We start from the raw sequence: 21354 nt of genomic DNA, 5'->3' as shown, positions 1-21354 counted from the left end.
AAAATACATTGCCTCTGACACAAGCATGTTGGATACCCTCTCATTACACAAATCTCAGTGATCCCTTTTCTCATATCTTAGTTACATACAGTTGTTTCAGTTGCTCTGACCAGTTTGGGTCAGTGAACTTGAAAGCTAAGCTGTTAGCAAATTCAGAAAATGTCATCTAGATCTCAAAAGAACCAAAACGTTACTTCTCTGCTCTGTCCCCTCCCCTTCAGAATTTAATCCTTCAGGAGCTATGATCACCTTACAAATTATAAGTGTCTTTTTATTAAAAGCAGCCCAGGCTTCAGGAAACATCTTTGGAAATATATAATGCTCTTTGGTCACCATATTGAATGAGTTCTATAATCTCTGTCATCCAAGAAGGGACCTCCTGTGGCTAGGCTTCAGGGGTGACTCATACTCTCAGGGAGGTCTCTACCCTCCAGAACACTCACCGAGATCATCACCTCTAAAAGCTTTGCTTAAAACCCCAAACAGCACGGAAGAATTTCCTCTCCAACTCTATCACCTCTACCATTTTCCCAAAACCTAGGCATGTAGTCTTGGACTTGGGTTCAGAGATCCTCATCAGTGTTATTTATAAAACAAAAAGCTGGACATACCCAAAATATCCTATAACATGAAAATGAAATATAACTTGCATTTTTTAATAGCAATCATGTAAGAAATACATTAAATGTTGTTTGAAGTGAACAGACTACATCACAAAGTAGTATATAAGGTGGAATCCTGTAATTCCAATTTGAAAAATACTTACACTGTGTCTACAGTGTACTTGCTTCTTGATGTATTCTACATTTTCTGTGAACATGTTTTACTATTATCAGAAAATAACTTTATTTTTTTTTTAAAGATTTTATTTATTTATTCGACAGGATAGAGACAGCCAGCGAGAGAGGGAACACAAGCAGGGGGAGTGGGAGAGGAAAAAGCAGGCTCATAGCGGAGGAGCCTGATGTGGGGCTCGATCCCATAACGCCAGGATCACGCCCTGAGCCGAAGGCAGACGCTCAACCGCTGTGCCACCCAGGCGCCCCTAGAAAATAACTTACTTTAATGCTTACTTCCGGTTTATTATAAATGCTGCACTTTAGAAAAACTAAAGGAGTTAACACCAAATAAACTATAATACTTTTAGTAAACTTTATTGTAAAGAAAAAAATACATCATTATTTCATAATGATTTTTCTCACCCAGAAGAACATGGGTGGCAATTAGTAACATTTTTATAAAAATATTTTATTTAGGACTTTAATAAGACAATTTATGTACATTCACATTTTGTCTTCTGAACGTTTAATGGGGAGAGGTTCCCCTGAAAAATTTTTCCCCAGGAAACCCACTGACTCTTGGGTCAAATGACCCATAAAAAATTCCACCTAACTTTCTGCCAATCTGGAGAAGATCTGTTTTCTTTGATCTGCTGTCATGTGTTCACAAGCTTCTAAAATGTTTGCCAGAATTAAGGTCTGCTGAATGGTTTTTGCCTTAACCCATATTCTTCCATTCATCCCAAATACTATCTCCAGTGGGTAGAGTTTTCCCACTTCTTGTAGGATTTCACAGTCTGGAGCCAGAAGCCTGGTGAGGAGATGGAAAGTAAATTTAATAAAGTGGTAGGGTGTGACCTGACTCTCCTTTAAAAGAAGACTCCTAGTTTCTGGACAGTTCTCCATAGTTATTAAAAAACCTACCAACATCATCCAGGAACAAGGCACATGACATTTGCTGCCCCCTTTCATCCAAGCACACTTAGCCGTATACCACAGGTCACAACAGTGGGTTATATGCTCTACAAAGAAATAACTCCCTGTGTCACCAACTTTACAAAAAATGTATAAAGTTCTACCCCTTATACTGTCAGAGCACTTTATTCCTAGGCTTTAGAATCATAGTTGTTTTTTTTTTTTTTTTTTTATCTATGGTGGTAAAAGAACAGTTTAAGCTTATTTTCCTGACCATATAAATTATTCCCTGGTATTAAATTTAGTACTTGGAGAGAAGCATTGACTTTCAAACCACAAGGGTGCTGGTTGGTTAATAACATGCTTCTCTGTCTTCAACTAATAGTCCAAATCTGCAGAATAAGTAACAGAGAGACGTGCAACACCGAGCTCTGAGACTCAGGGGCTCTAGGAGTAAAGCTCTTTAACAGGCCACAGCTTTGGGTAGGTAAAGGTCTAAACACCTAACAGAATCTAACTCTGGAAACTATTAATTCTACCAGGACAGTATAGCAGGAGCCTTATGTGAATGTATTCATAAGCTTTTAGTGCACATCAGCCTACCTGCATTCGGCCCCCATTACTAGAAAAATCTGGTCATTTTGTACAATTGTAAATTGTATCTATATTCAAATGTCTTAGAAGGAGGAAATGCCAGTTCTCATATTTGGATTTGAGTATATCAGCTACAAGGAACAGACTTTCTGGGAGAGAAGCCTAGATCCATACATATCAACACAAAAACTACACCACCAGATACATGGTGAATTTACTGTATTCACATGAAGAGAGAATGGGACTAAATACATGAGTTTATAACTCTGCTAAAAATGGACACTGATTTTTAACTTTGAGGATATTCAGACATTGTTGCAAAGAATCCAAATCCCAGAGATGAGTCAGCTTTCCAAGAAGGTATAACTATAAAAGAAGATAGGTGAGCCAGAAGGCATCAGGACTTACTTTCTAATTAAGCCCAAAGTCACTTTAAAAAGCAGACCGTCCTGTCCGATCACCCCCATTCCACTGGCTCGTCCACAGCTGTCAATACAGACCATTTCTGGTTCCATATCTTTATTAGCAACCACAAATTGGCCATAGATGAGATCTCCAACCTAAAATGATAATTCAAAAACAGTTCATTTCAACAAATCATTCTTTTTTTTTTTAAGATTTTATTTATTTATTTTAGAGAGTGAGTGCATGAGCAGAGGAGAGAGGGAGAGGGAGAAGCAGACTCCCCACTGAGCAGGAGCCCGACGTGGGGCTCAATCCCAGGACCCTGGGATCATGACCTAAGCCAAAGGCGGACGCTTAACTGACTGAGCCACCCAGGTGCCCCTCAACAAATCATTCTATAGGTGCCTCTGGTTCTTTCTCATTGGCAGCAATGCCAGCCATCTATATTTCTGTGGCTAACAAACCAATTATCCTCCGGAATACCCACAGTCACTCTGGAGTTGAGTCTTTAAAAAGGCAACATTAAGGGACACCTGGCTGGCTCAGTCTGTTAAGCATGTGCCTTTGGCTCAGGTCATGATCATGGGGTTCTGGGATCGAGTCCCACATCGGGCTTCTCGCTCAGCAGGGAGCCTGCTTCTCCCTCTGCCTGCCACTCTTCCTGCTTGTGCTCGCTCTCTGACAAATAAAATCTTTAAAAAAAAAAAAGGCAACGTTAAGATGTGTACCCTCCTCAGACTGGGAGCTATCTCAAAGACAACATCCTCTAGGATTACACCATCTGATAGACTAGCCATTACCCCCATGTAGTTATTTAAACTTAGAGTTAAATTAATTAAAGTTAGATATTTAAAATTCAGTTCCTCAATTGCAATAGCCATATTTCAAGTGGTCAACAGCTACATGTGGCTAGGGGCTACCATACTAGTCAGTGCGGATGTAAAACACCAGCATCATCACAGAAAGTTCTAGTAGATAGCACTACCCTAGGGAATTACAGAAGATTGGAAACTCTTGGCATGCAAATTATGCAAAGCAAAATGAACAATGGTAATTTACTGATACTTCATGCAAGACTTACTTAAAAACCACAGATGGGGCACCAGTGGCTCAGTCAGTTAAATGTCCAACTCTTGATTTTGGTTCAAGTTATGATCTCAGGGTTGTGAGACTCCACCCTCAGTGTGGGGTCTGCTTGAGATTCTCTCCCCCCCCCCAAATAAAGAAATCTTAAAAAAAAAAAAACAAACCTCAGAGTTGAACTTCAAAATGATAAAACAAAGGGAATGAGGAAAGAGAACTTGTTCTGTTGTGTATCTACTATTCCTTGATGACTAGCAACTAAAGAGAAACAAAAACATTCTTTGCATTTAAGAGCATTTGGTCTTGGAGGGCAGTGGGGATGTACATATAAATAACAAAGTTCATTTAAGACTTTGTAGGTGCTAAAATTACAAGAAAGGTGACTGTAGACGGATGGTTTGACAGAGGTGGTGGTGCTTAGCCTGGGTCTCAAAAAATGAGCATGTGTATCATAGGCTAAGGGGACAGAGCAATCCAGATAGAGGGGACAGCATGAGCAAAGATGCCAGGGCAGGGACTTATGAATTCAGTAGTAGTACTGAATAGTTGGGGGGGGGGGGGGATTCAAGCATGGCTACATAGAAAATATAATTATAGATGAGGGAAGACTTCTGGAGTATAATGCCAATGAAATCTGTAGGCTCTAAAGAATTTTTTTTTTTTTTTTTTTTTTGAGAAAGGGGAGCATGTGAGGCTGTCAGCTCTCAAAAGCCCAGATGGAAGGACAAAAGTGTACAGGCAGGGATGTTAATGAGGAAGTCACTGACCAAGTCTGGTCAAAAGTAGCTAAGATCTGGGGGTGCCTGGGTGGCTCAGTCGGTTAAGCAGCTGCCTTTGGCTCAGGTCATGACCTCAGGGTCCTAGGATAGAACCCCGCTTCGGGCTCCCGGCTCAGCAGGAAGTCTGCCTCTCCCCCTGCTCGTGCTCACACACACACTCTCTCTCTGAAATAAATAAAATTAAAAAAAAAAAAAAAAAGGAGGTAGCTAAGGTCTGAACTTGCAAAATGAAGATATACATGGATGAATGAGCAGAACATCCGAGATAGAAACAAACAGGATCAGTAAAAATTAAGCAACTAAAGACAAATGAAATGTTAGTGAGAAGGGGGAAAGAAACCACCAAATTTCTGGATGGACAAAGTGCGGCTACGCTACCTGAAAAGCCCAAATCGAAAACCTGAGGTAACAAGACTGCTCCTCTGTTAGCTCCAAGAAGAGATTGTTGGGAAACAGAGATGTGACTGAAGTTGTGAGATGCCAGTCCCAGGACTTAACAATCAGGCTGCATGGCTGGCTGATATGGCGATTTGCACTACTTACCCTTCCTTCCTCCCCAAACCTATGGCTTACTTCCTTGTCCAGTGGATACGGACGTAACAGATAACAATAGAGAGAACAGATATAACCTTTCAACTCAGTAGAGATGAAACAGCCCCCAATATAGCAAATGTAAAGTAAGTATGTGACTCTGGCCCCAGAGCTGGAGCACTGGGAGGAACTCCTGAAGCCTGAAGTGATTACACAGATGCTGAGAGATTAACCCACCAAACTAAGAAAATAGGTCATGCTTAGGAGATTATTCAGGTAGTCTTCTGGATATTTTTATGCTTTTCTTATTTTTGAAACCAAAGGCTCCCACCATTACCTGCACATTTGGTCTGTTTCTTTTAGTTGCACCTTCAAATGCCAAGTAAGACAAAGATGCTGGCTCACTCCCTCCAACATCAACTTTGAATATATCTCCAGATTTAGCTGTCACTATGCCGATCACATGGTCTCCTTTCACTGGGACATACTACAAAAGAAAACAGAATGAAGCAATAGCCATAAATGACAATCATTTCCAAGATATCTTGGAAGATGTCTTCAGTAAGTCCTTAGTGGTTACTTTACTGTCATTAGAGTTTAGAAACTATTTTGAAATTCAAGTGTACAAATTAACACAAATCAACAAATTTGATCATATGTTACTCTCAGTAAAACAATCACATCATAAACTCTCTTTACAGCTTCTAATGGTCTGTTCATCTGAGTCAGTATCCATCCCATACATCTTGTATCCTTATCAGGAAGTCCCTAGAGCTTCTGCCGGCATAGTAAGTCCAAGGGTACAAGGGATCCTACAACCAAGGAAGGCTATTTCATTGTTAAGACAGTAAAGTCCTTACTTGTTCTAAGAAAAATTTAACTCCCTGGAACATCCACTCATTGAGCTTGGATTTCTGCCCTTTGGGACTCCAAACGATATGCCTAGTGCTCCCTGGCCTTTGAGATTTTGAAGGCAATTTAAGACTATGTCTTACAATCCTTAAACTCTTATACGTCAAGATTTCCAGTCTCCTTTCTCTCCTGGTCGCCCTTCTCAGGCCACGTTTCATTTGTTCACAGTGCTCTAAAGGGGATACAGAGGTTGGGCACAAGACTATGGTGGCTCTAGACTAGCATTAACAGAGGAGGTCCAGGGCCCCATCCCTGCCTCTTCCCAGAGCGAAGATTTCACTCTCACGGCCATATCACCTTTCCGGAGTCCCAACTCACCCGTTTCTGCTGTGAGTCCACCCAGTAAACGCCACCGCCGCTGCTGCCGCCGGGCTCCTTGTGACGGAGGCGGCCGCACTTGGTGACCAGCAGGCGGTCGCCACAGCGCCGCAAGCCCGGGCCGCACACAACGCGCCCCCGGGAGCGCGTCCCCGCATTCAGGCGCAGCGGTCGCTCCCCAGCACCTCCTGGGCCTTCAGCGTCCTCCTGCTCGGGCAGCAGCAGTTCCTCACCGGGGAGCACCACCTGATCCAGCACAGTGCGCGCCGCCCGCGCCCTGTCTCCCGCAAGGGATTCGGCCACAACACCCAACGCCTCAGCCATATCGGGAGCCACCAAACGCAATTTTCACCTTCCGCTTCCGGTTCCGCGTCCACTAGCCAGCCGGCACTAGGCTTTCCGTTTCCGGTAGTAGCGGTCTATTTGAATTGAACCTACGTCTATGAAACCTGATCACTGTGTTCTGGGGTCCTGCCAAGGTGGCTGTGATTATAACCCTCGCCCGTCACCCATCTTGCAATCTTTCTGCAGAACAGTAGGAAAAACACGGCTTAAGTCGATGGCAGATTCCTCACATTCGCTGTTTCGGGTTGCATCACAGGATACTAAGACGCTCCCACCTATGGTTCCGTGGGAACCTTGAGGACTGAGCAGAGGGGCTTCGGATTGATCCTCTCCTTCCGACTCCTCCCTCAAAGGGAAAAGTATTTTTCTTTTTCAAAATAAAACCTTTTTTGGTGGTAGCTAGAGAAGATATCTGTTCACATTGTGGGAAACAAAGAGAAGAGTACAAAGGAAATAAAACACATTAGTCTTTGGCCCCATTTGTCTCCTGCTAGGCTGTGAGCTAGTTCTCACTTTGTAGCCCAGGGTCTAGCACCTAGATAGGTAGTACCTGGTGGATGAATGCATAGTAACATTTTGGTGTGTGTTTCTTCCCTTTTCCCCCTGAAAATATACACATACACATGAGCATTTCCACATAATTGAGCTATCCCTACATGGCCTGGGGAAATCAGTAACCGCAATTAAATCCTTGCGGATACATTCCCTGAAGCACACTAGTTGCCCAGGTGAGAAGCAGCTGAATTCCAAATCCATAGCACATCAGGACTGCTCTTACTTGAAATCACTGTTTCCTCTGTACACCAGCATCTCCAGTTAGTGCTTGGTCAGATTCCCCAGAAAGGTTGGGTGCTTCTGGGGAGTGGGAGGGCTTGGCTTTGCCTATCTCTTTGAGGCATTGGCTTCCAACTTGAATTTTTAGATTTGGGGGACGTTTTAAGATGGATCATCTCTAACTTACCTTCCAAATTTGGCAAAATGCTGGCGAGCCAACTGGGTAAAGAGTCTTTTTTTTTTTTTAATTTTACTTATTTATTTGACAGAGAGAGACAGCCAGCGAGAGAGGGAACACAAGCAGGGGGAGTGGGAGAGGAAGAAGCCAGCTCCCAGCGGAGGAGCCTGATGTGGGGCTTGATCCCAGGACTCTGGAATCACGCCCTGAGCTGAAGGCAGACGCTTAACGACTGAGCCACCCAGGCGCCCCTGGGTAAAAGAGTCTTAAGAGGACAAATGAAATGTAGCTTTTGTTATTGTTGTTGTTTTTAACAATTTTTAAAAGGATTTTATTTATTTATTTGAGACAGATACACAGAGAGCATGAGCAGGGGGAGAGGCAGAGAATGAGGGAGAAACAGACTCCCGGCTGCGGCAGGAGCCCAATGCGTGGCTCAATCCCAGGATGCTGGGATCATGACCTGAGCTGAAGGCAGGCGCTTAACCATCGAGCCACCCAGGCACCCCTAGCTTTTATTGTTTTGCAGTCAGATTGTTGCAGGAGCTTATCTTGATAAGTTACCCTGGCAGGAAGGATGGTGCAGATTTTTTCCCCCTTCTCCCCACTCCCACCCAGCTATAGAGGACCTGCAACCACTTGGTATTCAATGACCAAGACCGCCTGAATCGTGGCTGGCCCAAGCCCATGCCCAAAGAGTGCTCAATGGCCTCTGGTCTGGGCCAAGCAGAGAAAAGTCGGGAAATGATCCCAGGATTGTCCCTCGCGCACCACATGCTGATAGAGAAGTCTTTGGAAAAAAGTGGGCCCAAAGCTGGCTAAGGAGGCCTTTAAAGCCCACCACCTTTTGCGCGTGGCACGTGGGTACCTCCTGGCTCACTCCAAGTCGACAGAAAAAAACCAACGCAGGCGCCTGAAGACCGGAAGCTGTGGCCGGAAGGGGCCGGCCTCAGCTCCTCGTGGGTGGGGCCCTCCCCAGGGGTGGGCCCAGGAGGCGGGGCGCGGGGGAAGACCTCCTTTACTTTGAGCCACGTGCCCTCAAGTCAGTGCTTCGCCGCTTCGGTGCCCAGCGGCAGCTGGTGAGTAAAGCGCACGGCCGGGGTTGGCGTGGCGGGCAGGGCCTGGGGATTGTGGAGGTCCGCCAGCGTGCGGGTGAGTGGGGAGCCGAGGCCTCCGGCGAGTGTGTGGAGGCCTTAACGCTCCTTGCTGCGGCCATGGACTTCAGCGACATGCGGTTCAGCCTTGGGGTCAGCTTGGGTTGCGGTTATGAAGTTCGCGTTTCCAGACCGCACGTTCTGCGGTTTCTTGATGCAGAAGTGGCCGTGGGGCTGGGGAATGCAGAGGATGCTGGGCCCGGGCAGTTAATGCAGGCCTTCCTGGGTGAAGAGCAAGCTTAGCTGTCGGCCCCCCACCTCAGGGCTTCCCAGCAGATCGGCCCAGGTGGAATAGGCCCATTCCTTGTTTGGGGGTGGCCCGCTTGGAGCCGGAGCTGTAAGGGTGGTTCTGCCCTCGATTGCTTGTGGCGTACACCTCCCCACTTCAGGATTTTCTTCCACAAAATTACCAAATTGATCTTTAGAAAGGTTGGGCCGGACCATAGCCTTCCAGATGATTTCCCAAAACTACTTCTTTAGAAATCTTGGCGACTTGAGAAGCTGGCAAAGTAGCATTTCATGGTTGCTTTTCTTTGTTGACTGGTGAAATTGGGCAGTTTTGTTTAGCTTTTGGGTCCACGCTGGGCGGTGGCTTGAACTAGATCCTGAGATCAAGACCTGAACCAAGGGTGCCTGGGTGGCTCAGTCGTTTAAGCCTCCAACTCTTGGTTGTGGCTTAGGTCATGATCTCGGGATCCTGGAATCGAACCCTGCCTAGAGCTCCCTGCTCAGCGGGGAGTCTGCTTCTCCTTCTGCCTCCCCCCACCCTGCCCTTCCCCCCCTTCCCGCTAGTGCACACTCTCTCAAATAAATAAATAAAATCTTAAAAAAAAAAAAAAAAAGACCTGAGTTGAGATTAAAGGTTGGGCACCCAATCTACTGAGCCACCGAGACAGGGGGTTGGGAGGGTTGCTTTTTCCTATCAATCAACAACTCTAGTTGAGCATTTGCTCTGAGCCAGGAAGTGAGCCGAGGAGTCAGCCGAATCATGGTCCCTGCCCTGGGGGAGTTTGCTGTCTCCACATGAAAATATCAAGGGTTAGGGTGGCTGTAGCAGCCTGATTAGGGTGTCAGTCCTAAGGGTAGAGAGGATGAAATGGTTACCACTCTGTGGGGAGGAAGGCCTCAGGATAGGTGTCCCAAAGAATGTGATATTTGAGTGAACCTTTAAGATTTTTTTTAGTCTTTTTCAAATTACAAATGAATTACATGCTGATTTAGATACAGAAATTGAGAGGCCACGTAAGTATTGCTAGTGTCTTTATTCAAGTAAAGAATTTAAATGTAAATGCTTACAATTATCACTTACAAGTAAGTCTGCTTGCTACCAGTGTTTTTAATCACAAATAATCATGGCAAGTAAAAGCTAAAGAGAGCTTTAAAGAGTATAAGAATAGCAGTTGTAGGGAACAGCCATGCCTAGTAGTGAGATAGCACATCTGAGGAAGTCTCTTCCTGCTGTCCAGGACTGACTGAGACCTTGTTGGAGAGGACATGGTCATGGCTCATTAAATAGTAAGAAGTCACTGGGAACCTGTGCCAGTGGAACTTGCTTAGAAATCCACCCTCCAGGGGCACCTGGGTGGCTCAGTTGATTAAGCGTGCGGCTCAGGTCATGATCTTGGGGTCCTGGGATCAGCCCCAAGTCCAGCTCTGCACTCAGCAGGGAGTCTGCTTCTCCCCTCTCTGTCTCTGCCCCTGCCCTCCCCCCCTCTTGTGCGTGCACTCTCGCTCTCTCTCTCTCTCTCTCTAAAATAAATAAATCTTGAAAAGAAATCCACTCTTCAGACCTTGCTGGCACTACTAGGGTTCTGGGGAAAGCTGTTCCTGGGGGAGTGTCTCCTGGAAGCCTCTGTTACAAAACTGCTTGATACGGTGCTAGGGAAAACTGCTGGCTGCTGGGTGCTTCTGGCCACCAAGATAAGCAGGAGCAGATGCTGGAGAAGCTGCCATGCTGCAGCAGCATACCAGAATGAACACTGGAACTGGTAAGCAAAACCGATTCCTCCTGAAATGCTTCTTCAGGGCCTTCTCCCTACAGAATTTGTCTTTATGTTAGATAGCAAAGAAAAAATGTTTTAAAGACCCAGATCCATTTTCTCAGAGCAGTAAGGGTGAGTTTAGAGCATTGTGTCAGTGCACTGGTAACCGGCTCACGGTCTCATGAAGTTGTGAGATCAACAGACTTGTCAGTAACAACAATAAGGTAGAGTCTGCCCAGGCCCAGATGGCTTCACTGACAAATTCTACCAAACATTTAAAGAATACCCATTCTTCAAAGATTCTTTCCAAAAAGAAAAAAAAAAATAGAAGAGGAAGGAACACATACCAACTCATTCTGTATGAGGCCAGGATTACCCTGGTATCGAAACCAAAGATACCACTGGAAAAGAAAACTACAGATTAATATCCCTTATAAATATAGACACAAAATCCTCAACAAAATACAAGCAAACTGAATCCTGCCTTATATAAAAAGGATTACACACCATGACCAAATGGGATTTATTCTAGGAATAAACATTTTAAATCAATTAGCATACCATACCAAAGGACAAAAACCACATTATCATCTGAATAGATACAGAAAAAGTATTTTAAAAAGTTCAACACCCTGTCATGAGAAAACATTCAATAAACTAGGATTAGAAAGGAACCCCCTCAACCTAACAAAGAGCATCTACAAAAACCCACAGCTGACATCATACTGAGTGGTGAAAGACTGAAAGCTGTCTCCCTAAGATCAGGAAGACAAGGATGTCTGCTCTCCACTTCCGTTCAACATCGTACTGGAGGTTCTATCTGAAACAGTTCAGCAGAAAAAAAAACAAAAGGTATCCAGACTGGAAAGGAAGAAGTAAAACTATTTCTATTTGCAGGTGATATCCGGTATGTAGAAAACTGTAAGGAATCCATTAAAAAAAAGCTGTTAGAACTAACAGATGAGTTCGGCAAGGTTGCTACATTCAAGAACAATATACAAAAATCAATTGCATTTCTATATACTTGGACAACTGATATTAAGACAGTTCCATTTACAGTAGCATCAAGAAGAATAAAACATTTGGGAATAAATTTAACAAAAATACTAAACTTAAACTCTGGGAATTATAAAACATTGAAAGAAATTACATATCTTAATAATTGGAAAGGTACCTCATATTCATGGGTCAGAAGATTTAATATTGTTAGGATAATAGTACTCCCCAAATTAATATACAGATTCAAAGTAATTCCTGTCAAAATCCCTACTATCTTCATTGCAGAAATTGACAAACTGATCTTAAAATTAATATGGTATGGGCAGAAAATATGAACAGACACTTTTCCAATGAACACATACAAATGGCTAACAGACACATGAAAAAATGTTCAAAATCATTAGCCATCAGGGAAATTCAAATCAAAACCACATTGAGATACCACCTTATGCCAGTTAGAATGGCAACAATTGACAAGGCAGGAAACAACAAATGTTGGAGAGGATGTGGAGAAAGGGGATCCCTCTTACACTGTTGGTGGGAATGCAAGTTGGTACAGCCACTTTGGAAAACAGTGTGAAGGTCCCTTAAAAAGTTAAAAATTGAGCTACCCTATGATCTAGCAATTGCGCTACTGGGTATTTACCCCAAAGATATAGACGTAGTGAAGAGAAGGGCCATATGCACCCCAATGTTCATAGCAGCATTGTCTACAGTAGCTAAATCATGGAAGGAGCCGAGATGCCCTTCAACAGATGACTGGATTAAGAAGCCGTGGTCCATATATACAATGGAATATTACTCAGCCATCAAAAAGAACGATTTCTCAATATTTGCTGCAACATGGGTGGGACTGGAGGAGATAATGCTAAGTGAAATAAGTCAAGCAGAGAAAGACATATGGTTTCACTCATTTATGGAACATAAGAAGTAGGAAGATCGGTAGGAGAAGAAAGGGAAGAAGAAAGGGGGGGGTAAACAGAAGGGGGAATGAACCATGAGAGACTATGGACTCCGGGAAACAAACTGAGGGCATCAGAGGGGAGGGTGCTGGGGGAATGGGATAGGCTGGTGATGGGTATTGAGGGGGGCATGTTTTGCATGGTGCACTGGGTGTTATACGCAAGTAATCAATCATGGAACTTTACATCAAAAACTAGGGGTGTACTGTATGGTGACTAACAATAAAAAATATTATTAAAAAAATAAATAAAAATAAAATAAAATTAATATGGAAATTCAAGAGATCCAGAATAGCAAAAACAAGTAAACAGACAAAAAACTTGAGAATCAGAACAAAGTTAGAGAACTTACACTTCTGATTTTAAATCCTACTATAAGGCATTTAAAATCCTACTATAAGGCATTTTAAATCCTACTATAAGGCTTTCAGTAATCAAGACAGTACTGGCATAAGGATAGACACAGATCAAGGAAAAAAATTCAGAACACAGATGTAAACCCTCACATTTGCGAGCAACTGATTTTTGATAAGGGTGCTGAGACAGTTCTGTGAGGAAAGAAAAATATTTCAACAAACGGTGTTGGGACAACTGGATATCCACATACATAATGATGAGTAAACTCTTAGAAGAAAACATATAAGTTTTTGTGACCTTGGATTTGGCAGTGGTTTCTTAGATATGTTACCACCAGAAGCACAAACACCCAAAGGAAAAAAAATTGGACTTTATTAACATTAGAAACTTGTGCTTCAAAGGCACCATTAAGAAAGTGAACACAGGGGCACCTGGGTGGTGCAGTTGGTTAAGTGTCCAGCTCTTGGTTTCAGCTCAGGTTGTGATTTGGGGACCTGGGATAGAGCCCCGCATTGGGCTCAGGGAGAAGTACTCGTAACTGCCTCTCCGTCTGCACCCCCAGCATGCTTCTCCCCTCACCTTAAAATAAATATTTTTTAAAAATTGAACAGAGAACCCACTGAATGGGAGAAAATATTTGAAAATAATGTATCTGATAAGGGATATGTATCTAGAATATATAAGCAACACCCGCAGCTCAATAATAGACAAGTGGCCCATTTTAAAAATGGGCAAAGGATCCAAACTGACATTTCTGCAGAGAAAATATATGAATGGCCAATAAGCACATGAAAAGGTGCTTCATGTTATTAGTCCAGGAAATGCAAACTAAAACCACAGTGATAGAGTATTTTGCCCCCACTAGGATGGCTATCATCAAAAAGATAATAACAAGTGGTGGTGGTGATGTGGAGAAATTAGAACCCTCACATATTGCTGGTGGGAGTGTAAAATGATACAGGCACTTTGGAAAAGTTTGACAGCTCTTCAAAAAGTTAAACATAGACGTACCATATAACATGACAGTTCACCTCCAAGGATATACCCAAAAGAATTGAAAGCCTGTGTCTACACAAAAACTGTGTGTGAATGTTCATAGAAGAATTATTCGTAATAGCCAAAAAGCACAAAAAATGTAAATGACCATCAGCTGACAAATGGGGAAACAAAATGTTGTGTATCTATTTAAGGGGATATTATTCAATCCCTAAAAAAGAACAAAAGGTATTGATAAGTGCTACAACTTGGTTGAACCTAGAACACAGTATGCTAACTGAAAGTAACCATGTACACTAAGGATTATATGAGTGTATGTTTTTTGTTTTATTTTTAAGTTTATATGGTAGGACCATTTCACTCCTGACTACATTGTTTTCTTTGAGTTACAGAAGGCTCCCTGACTGAAATGACACACTTACTTTCTTGGTTGTTCTCTCTGATTCTTCTTGTCAAAGCTCTGTCTCAAGTATTGGGAAACCAAGCAATCATGCCACATGGAAACTGAAACTGAGAGTTAGTCCTGGTGCTTCAAGGGACCTCTGCAGCAGGATCCTGGAAACTCTGCCATGGACAAGTCTCGGCTGCTCTTTTGTCCTTTTCTTTTTGTCTGTCTGCATCTCTCCCTACCACCAGCTTTATTCCTTACCCTCCACCCTGAATTTTTTCTCTCCCTCATGACTGCTTACTCATGATTTCTCTCTCACTCCTATGGTGTGCTCATGACCATCGTGACTCCGGCGGCCTTGCCTTGCTTCGCTTCGTACTTTTCAGCCCAAACTCTCCCTGCCAGCTAACTGACTTCTTATTTCTCAGTTCAACGCCCAAAGAGTATGAATCTATGTGTGGATAGAGCTTTTTGGCCTGGGAGCCTCATGGATCAGTGGCCCAATCCTAGTTAATGGGTGGGGGAAGCTGAAATTAAAAAGATACAAAAGCCTTTACCTTTCTCTTCAGCACGATGTACAGCGGTGAGGTGTCAGATGTGAAGGTCAGGCATGTGGGCTGCTACAGTAGACAGGACCCATCCAGGGTTCCTAAAAGGTGTGAGGGGAGTTGTCCAAATCTTCTCTGTGGGTCTAGTATTGAATATGTAAGCAAATGTCAATTGATAGATTTGCAAGTGTACCCCAATATCCTTGAATCGCACCCTTATTTTAAACCTGTAACATCTCAAGATGCAAGGCTCTATTTTAAGAGCTTTATATGTATTAACTCATTAAATCCTTGTAACAACTCTGTGAATTTGATATTCTTATTATCTATACTTTATAGATGAAGCTGGGGGACCTGCCTCTTCTCACACATTTGCTAAGTCGGGGTTGGACCCAGGCTGTCTGATTACACTATCTTTCATAGGTAACCTGACCGCACTGAGCTTTCAGAAAAGTACCCGTCTTAGAACTCTGTGTGGTAAAAGGCACGAAGGGGCTCCCCATTCAAATTTATGTGTTTGTTTCCCATTCTTCATTTAGAATATTGTTAGTTTTTGATATTTTTTAGTTAGTTTTTTTTTTCCCAAGAGACAGGACTACAAAGTAGGAAGAACACAGACTTTGGAATCAGTTCTGAACTTGAATCCAGGCTCAAACATTTATCTGACCTATTGCAAATAATGTTACCTGGGCCACCATGCCCTCATGTTGCCTACCTACGTCAGACACTACCAGCTGATTACAGTATTGTTTCTTATTGAGCCCAGAATCCTTTTCATGATTGCTCAAGCCAGGGAGTTTGTAATCAGCGGGAATTGTGCCAGGAGGTGAAACCTATTTGCCATCTCTTTCCTTTAGGCCCAGGTGTACAGACTAGCCACCCAAGCCAGTCCTTCAGGAGCCCCCCAAACCTCTCTCTCTTTCCTTTCAGTCTCATCTTCACTTTGTGACAAATAGCTTTTGGGAAAAGTTGCCTTGGTGACCCTGAACTTGCGCCTTTATGAGATTCAGCAGGAAGAGAAGTCCAAACCCATCAGCCGTTACCCCATTCCCTACGAGAAGGACCTGCCTTTTGACATTGTAGAGCTCACGGAGGAGGTAGAAAAGAAGGTGAGATCGTCCCCTTATGCAGGGGGTCAGTCCATGCAGGCCGTGTCGGCTGCAGTGGAATCCCTGGAACTGGTTGCCCTAGTCTGCCCAAGATTTCCTGTGAACAGGCCCTTCCTTTGGGGTCTCGTTGTATCCCAGTCAGAAGGACATGCTTTTTTCCTCTTAGGGACAGGCTCTTATGTTCTGGGACCCTTCCCTGTCACTCAGCCTTCTGCACACTTGTGAGGTTTGTTTCTAGTTTCCTTTAGCACTATAATATGGTGTGGAGATAGAACCACTGAGATACATGCTAGCTGCTTAAACAAGTGTGAGAGGTACCTTGCTTCTTCCTATAATTACGTGTTGGAAAATAAGAAAAATTAAGTGAGCAGAAAATTCAAAAATAATAATTATCTGATTCCACCTAGGTCAGGCAGTATAAGCATTTTGATGTGTTTTCTTCCTTATTTTCTTGTATACATATACATGTAACATTTTTTTAAGTTGATTTACTTAAGTAATCTCTACACCCAGTGTGGGGCTTGAACTCACAACCCCCAGATCAAGAGTCACATACTCTTACGACTGAGTCAGCCAGGCACCCCTATACGTGTAACTTTTTTTTTTTAAAGATTTTATTTATTTATTTGACAGATAGAGATAGCCAGCGAGAGAGGGAACACAAGCAGGGGGAGTGGGAGAGGAAGAAGCAGGCTCATAGCGGAGGAACCTGATGTGGGGCTTGATCCCAGAACGCCGGGATCACGCCCTGAGCCGAAGGCAGACGCTTAACCGCTGTGCCACCCAGGCGCCCCCATGTAACTTTTTTTTAATGAAATTGTGTTATCATGGACATTTTCCAGGTCAAAGCATCAATATAATTAGTGACTGCGTAATATAGTATTGTATAATAGAGATATTTTAATTCATTTCAACACTCTCTCAATCTCGGACATTTAGAACTTGTAACAGATATCTGTACATTTATCTTTTTCAACATCCCTGAATTATTTCCTTGGGTACTTTCTAAAGCTGGTGCTCTAGGCTGCCAAATTATAAGACCCTTCTTTGAGCATAGACATTTGCTATAAGCTTTTGTTTTTCAAACTTGGTGGTAAACTTAAGACGATTTTTTTCCAAACAAAATCTTGAATGGAAATCCATTATATAAAAAAGATAAAAATCCAACTGCTCTGGTGGGAAAGGTTTGGAGCCCTCAGCCTCTCCCTCAGTGCCATTTTCACCTGTCCATACCTCTCCACTTCCCCACCACTTCCCCAATCCCTGCTCTTGGCTGATAGACATGGTTCTTTATGTCTTCTGGCCCAGTAATAAATTGTTAGCATCTGTTATCAGAGTGCTTTCAACTACAGGTAACAGAAAACCCAATCCAGTTCATGTAACTGTAAGGACAGTTCAGTGTCCCATATAACAGATCCAGAGACAGGGTGATTCCTGGGTTGTTTAATCCAGTGGCTAAGTGATACAACAGGATGAGGTTCTTAGTATCTTTTGGTTCTGTCTTTCTTGGTGTGATGACTCTGGGCTCACACTTGTCCCCTCCTGGTCACTAGATGGCTATAGCAGCAGTAAACATCACATCCTTCCACAACTCGTGGAAGGGGTTAGGAGAGTGCACCTCTTCCTCATATTCTTTCTGGAGAAGAAAGCCCCTAGCTGATTTCCCCTCCTTTCTTATTGGGCAGGATGGTGTCACATGACCATTCCTAGACCAATCACTAAGAATTGGAATAGAATAACCATAATTGGTTTAGACCAATCAGGATTCACCCACTAGGGTTGGAGAAGGACTTAACCTTCCCTGAAACAGGTGGCAATCTGATATCTGAACAATACCTAGGTGCTTTTGTCATGGGAGGAGGGGAGAAATGGCTGCTGGATAGCAGCCAGTAGTTGTCTGCCATAACATCCCATTAGGAAATATACTGAAAACCCAAAGTCCTCTTACTTTTGGTATGGTCTTGTTCTAGTCATTCAGCCTCTCTGGGCCTTACTTTCGTTATTTGTAAACTGGGGATGGTGATATCTGCCTTAACTACCTTACAGAGTTGTGGAGAAGGATGTATGAAAGAACTTTACAAAGTACTTTACTAATATCAAGGCTTCTTCTTAATTTAATTCTTAGAAATAAATGAGCATCAGGTGCCTGGGTGGCTTAGTCGGTTAAGTGTCCGACTCTTAATCTTAACTCAGGTCTTGATCTTAGGGTCATGAGTTCAAGCCCCACGTTGGGCTCCATGCTGGGTGTGGAGCCTACTTTAAAAAAAGAAGAAGAAGGAAATGAGTACCACCAGGCCGTCTGTGTAAAGGTAGGAAATCAGTAAAACCTTAATTCTAAGAAGTGTCTTTTGATTTAGTTATAACATTCACTGTCTGAATTTCATAAAATGACTTCTCCAAAAAATTACACATACCTTTAGAAGTAACACTGTAAGTTAGTTGTAAATACCCTAAAAGGTGAAGAAGGTATGTGTGGGTTGTACTTCGACACCAAGGGTGTGGCCTTCCTATGACTGTTTCTGGCATTCAGCTGACAGCTAATGATTACCTATTCCGCTTTGAATTTTCATTTCACATTTCCCTGGTGTCTCTTCGGCTCTGCAGACAGGATTTTTACCAAATGTATTTAAAGTGTTGTCTCACTGGCCATTGGAATTCAGAGCCTTCTTTGCTTATTACAATGCCATCTACACAAGGAAACAGGTAAATAGAAAAACAATGCTAAATCATTCTTGGATGGGCTCCAGATGCCTGCTTGCTAGAGTTCCTTCCCACATAGTTCGAGACTGTGGAGCTAGGGAGACGTTAAGAAAGAGTAGTTTGCTGAGACATCCTCTAGATTCTGAATTTAATTATATAATTATAGATACTGAACCGAAATAAATTAGGTAATGACTGTCGCTCATCTTTCTTACTTTGAGCTTAACAGCCCTCTGGCTCCATATACCCCCTGAATAAAGTTCAGGGACTTCAGCCTGGCAATCATAGGTTTCTTACTTAGTATTCACGTTAGGTTGCTGTTTTCCAGACCCAAAGATACAATTGGTTTAAACAAGATATATATTTTTTCTCTTTCTCACCTAATAGTCCCCATGGGAGCTGCTAAGGGCCAGTTTAGTGTTGCTTACTGTCTGGGATTGCCCTTGCCGACGTGCTCATGCTAACTCGCCACTGCTCCCAGCAGAAAGAGAAGGAAGGGGCATTTGTGGGTACACATTCCTTTCCCTTAGGGTCATGACATGAAAGTCACACACATCACTTCTGTCTACATCCCACTGGCCAGAATTTCATCACACTTAGCCGTAAGGGAAGCTGTGTGGCCACGTGCCTGGCTAAAATGAAGGGATTCTGGTACTGAAAAGGAGATAGGAGGTACTGGGAGACAGTGTGTCACAGCGACTCTCTTGTGGCCTGAGACCAGCCTGTCTTCCCAGCCTCATTTCCCTCAGCCCCTGTGTGTGCGTTGGAATCAAAGTGAATCAAATTTTACTCTGAAGCATTCAGGTCTCATGATTTACCCACTCTTTACCTTTGTTGTTCACCCTCTGCTATGCCCCTGAGATGCCTTTTCTCCTGTCCATGCTTTGTGAATCTGATTTTTCCTTCAAAGTTCATCTCACCTGCCTTTACTTAAAACGGACTCTTCCTCCCATGACCTCCCACAGCATCCTTTATCCTTTTCCAGTGGCATCCAGAGTGCTGTCTGCCTTACCTTTCCACAGCTTCCACAGCTTCTCTGTCCTGGTGGGAAGAGACAGATCTCGTGTTCACATCTGAGTTGTGCCATAGGTGATGCATGTGAACAAAGTACTTAGATGTCTCAAAGCCTTGGATTCCTCACTAGTAAAATGGTATTTTTTTTAAAAAGATTTTATTTATTTATGTATTTATTTATTTGAAAGACAGAGAGAAGGAGCAGGGGGAGGGGGCGAGGGGAGAGGGAGAAGCAGGCTCCCCCACTGAGCAGGGAGCCTGATATGGGACTCAGTCCTAGAACCCTGGGATCGTGACCTGAGCTGAAGGCAGAGCTTAACCGACTGAGCCACCCAGGAGCCCCATAAAATGGTATTAACACCCACTCTGCAGTGCTGGTACAAGGTTGAAATAAGATTACATATGTAAAGTTCTCAGAATGGTACCAGGTTCCAAAATGAAATCCTTCCTCTCCTGCCTCTCCCAACGCTGTGTAGTATGTCCTCTGAGGTTAGGAAGTCTCTTTTCCCTCCTCTTTTGAAAGTGTTAGTCTAGTACCTGATGGGCCTCCGAAAATGTTTCTGGAACTTTAACTTTAGTAATATATTCAATACCTATTTTCTGAGCAACCACTGTATGTCAGGCACTCCTCTGGGGATATGATGCTGAACAAGTCAGAAAAATTTCTAGAGAGGAGAAATTTCTAGAGAGGAGACATTTTAGAGAGGAGAAAAGAACGAACAACTAAACAATAAAAGAATAGGTTAACTTCAGAAGTGTTAAGTATTATGAAGAAAATAAAATAGGGTAGTTGGTAGCAAGAGACTGGGAATGAATGCATAATGAAGGGATAGGTGAGAAGGTAGGCACCTCTGTTGCTAACGTATGGCTGAACTTGTCTTCTGAGGTTCTTCTGAGCTGCTATCCAAGGCTTATGGACAGGTCTCCTCTCCTCTTCCTCCGTAGGCCAGCTCCGCAGAGCTGCCAAGGAACTCACCATTGTGGTGACCAGCCTGGCCAACAGGTGCCCATACAGCATGGTTGTCCACAGTGCCCAGTACAGGGTCTACTCGAAGAACCCAGTGCTTTCTGACCAGGTTGGTGCCCACCTCCCCTGTGCCAATTTCAGGTTTTCTTCATACCTAAGGAAAGGGAAAGGTCCAAGCCGCTACATGGTGCAGGGAACACCTCCCTCTCCCTCTGCAGCTCTTCCCATTGCTTGAGTTCCCTCCCATTCCCATCACTATGCCCACATGCTTCTGTGTGTACAAGATGTTTGGGACTAGGGGTTAGCTGAACAGCAGCTTTGTGCCACACCTGATCCTGGGTACATGGCATATATTCTCTCAAATGCATACAGCTTTCCCTCTAAGTTGAGCCTTATTAATAACCATTTTATCCTTGAGGTTCAGTCCCATTTTCAAAGCTTGCACTCTTTTCTGCTACATTATATTACTTGCATTTGCCAGTGTGACTTTAGCTACTAATTATTCATAATCGGCCCAAACCAGTTTCTTAGGTTTTCTTTTCTTTTTATTTTATTTCTTTTATTT

General features: G+C 43.3%; 1 protein-coding gene across 1 annotated transcript; it reads right to left on the bottom strand.

The window, feature by feature from the left end:
- Positions 1-1138: 1138 nt before the first annotated feature.
- EXOSC3 (exosome component 3) lies at positions 1139-6677 on the bottom strand. The gene is made up of 4 exons (XM_045780492.2): positions 6317-6677; positions 5424-5573; positions 2697-2848; positions 1139-1590 (listed from the first exon to the last, which is right to left on the bottom strand). The coding sequence occupies exons 1-4, from the start codon at positions 6638-6640 to the stop codon at positions 1389-1391; spliced, it is 828 nt and encodes a 275-aa protein (XP_045636448.1). The 5' UTR covers positions 6641-6677; the 3' UTR covers positions 1139-1388.
- Between the last annotated feature and the right edge of the window lie 14677 nt (positions 6678-21354).

Source organism: Ursus americanus, chromosome 18, assembly GCF_024610735.1.
Source record: "Ursus americanus isolate L20-20 chromosome 18, mUrsAme1.1.p, whole genome shotgun sequence".
NCBI lineage: Eukaryota > Metazoa > Chordata > Mammalia > Carnivora > Ursidae > Ursus > Ursus americanus.
This window is presented reverse-complemented; position numbering and strand designations above follow the sequence as displayed.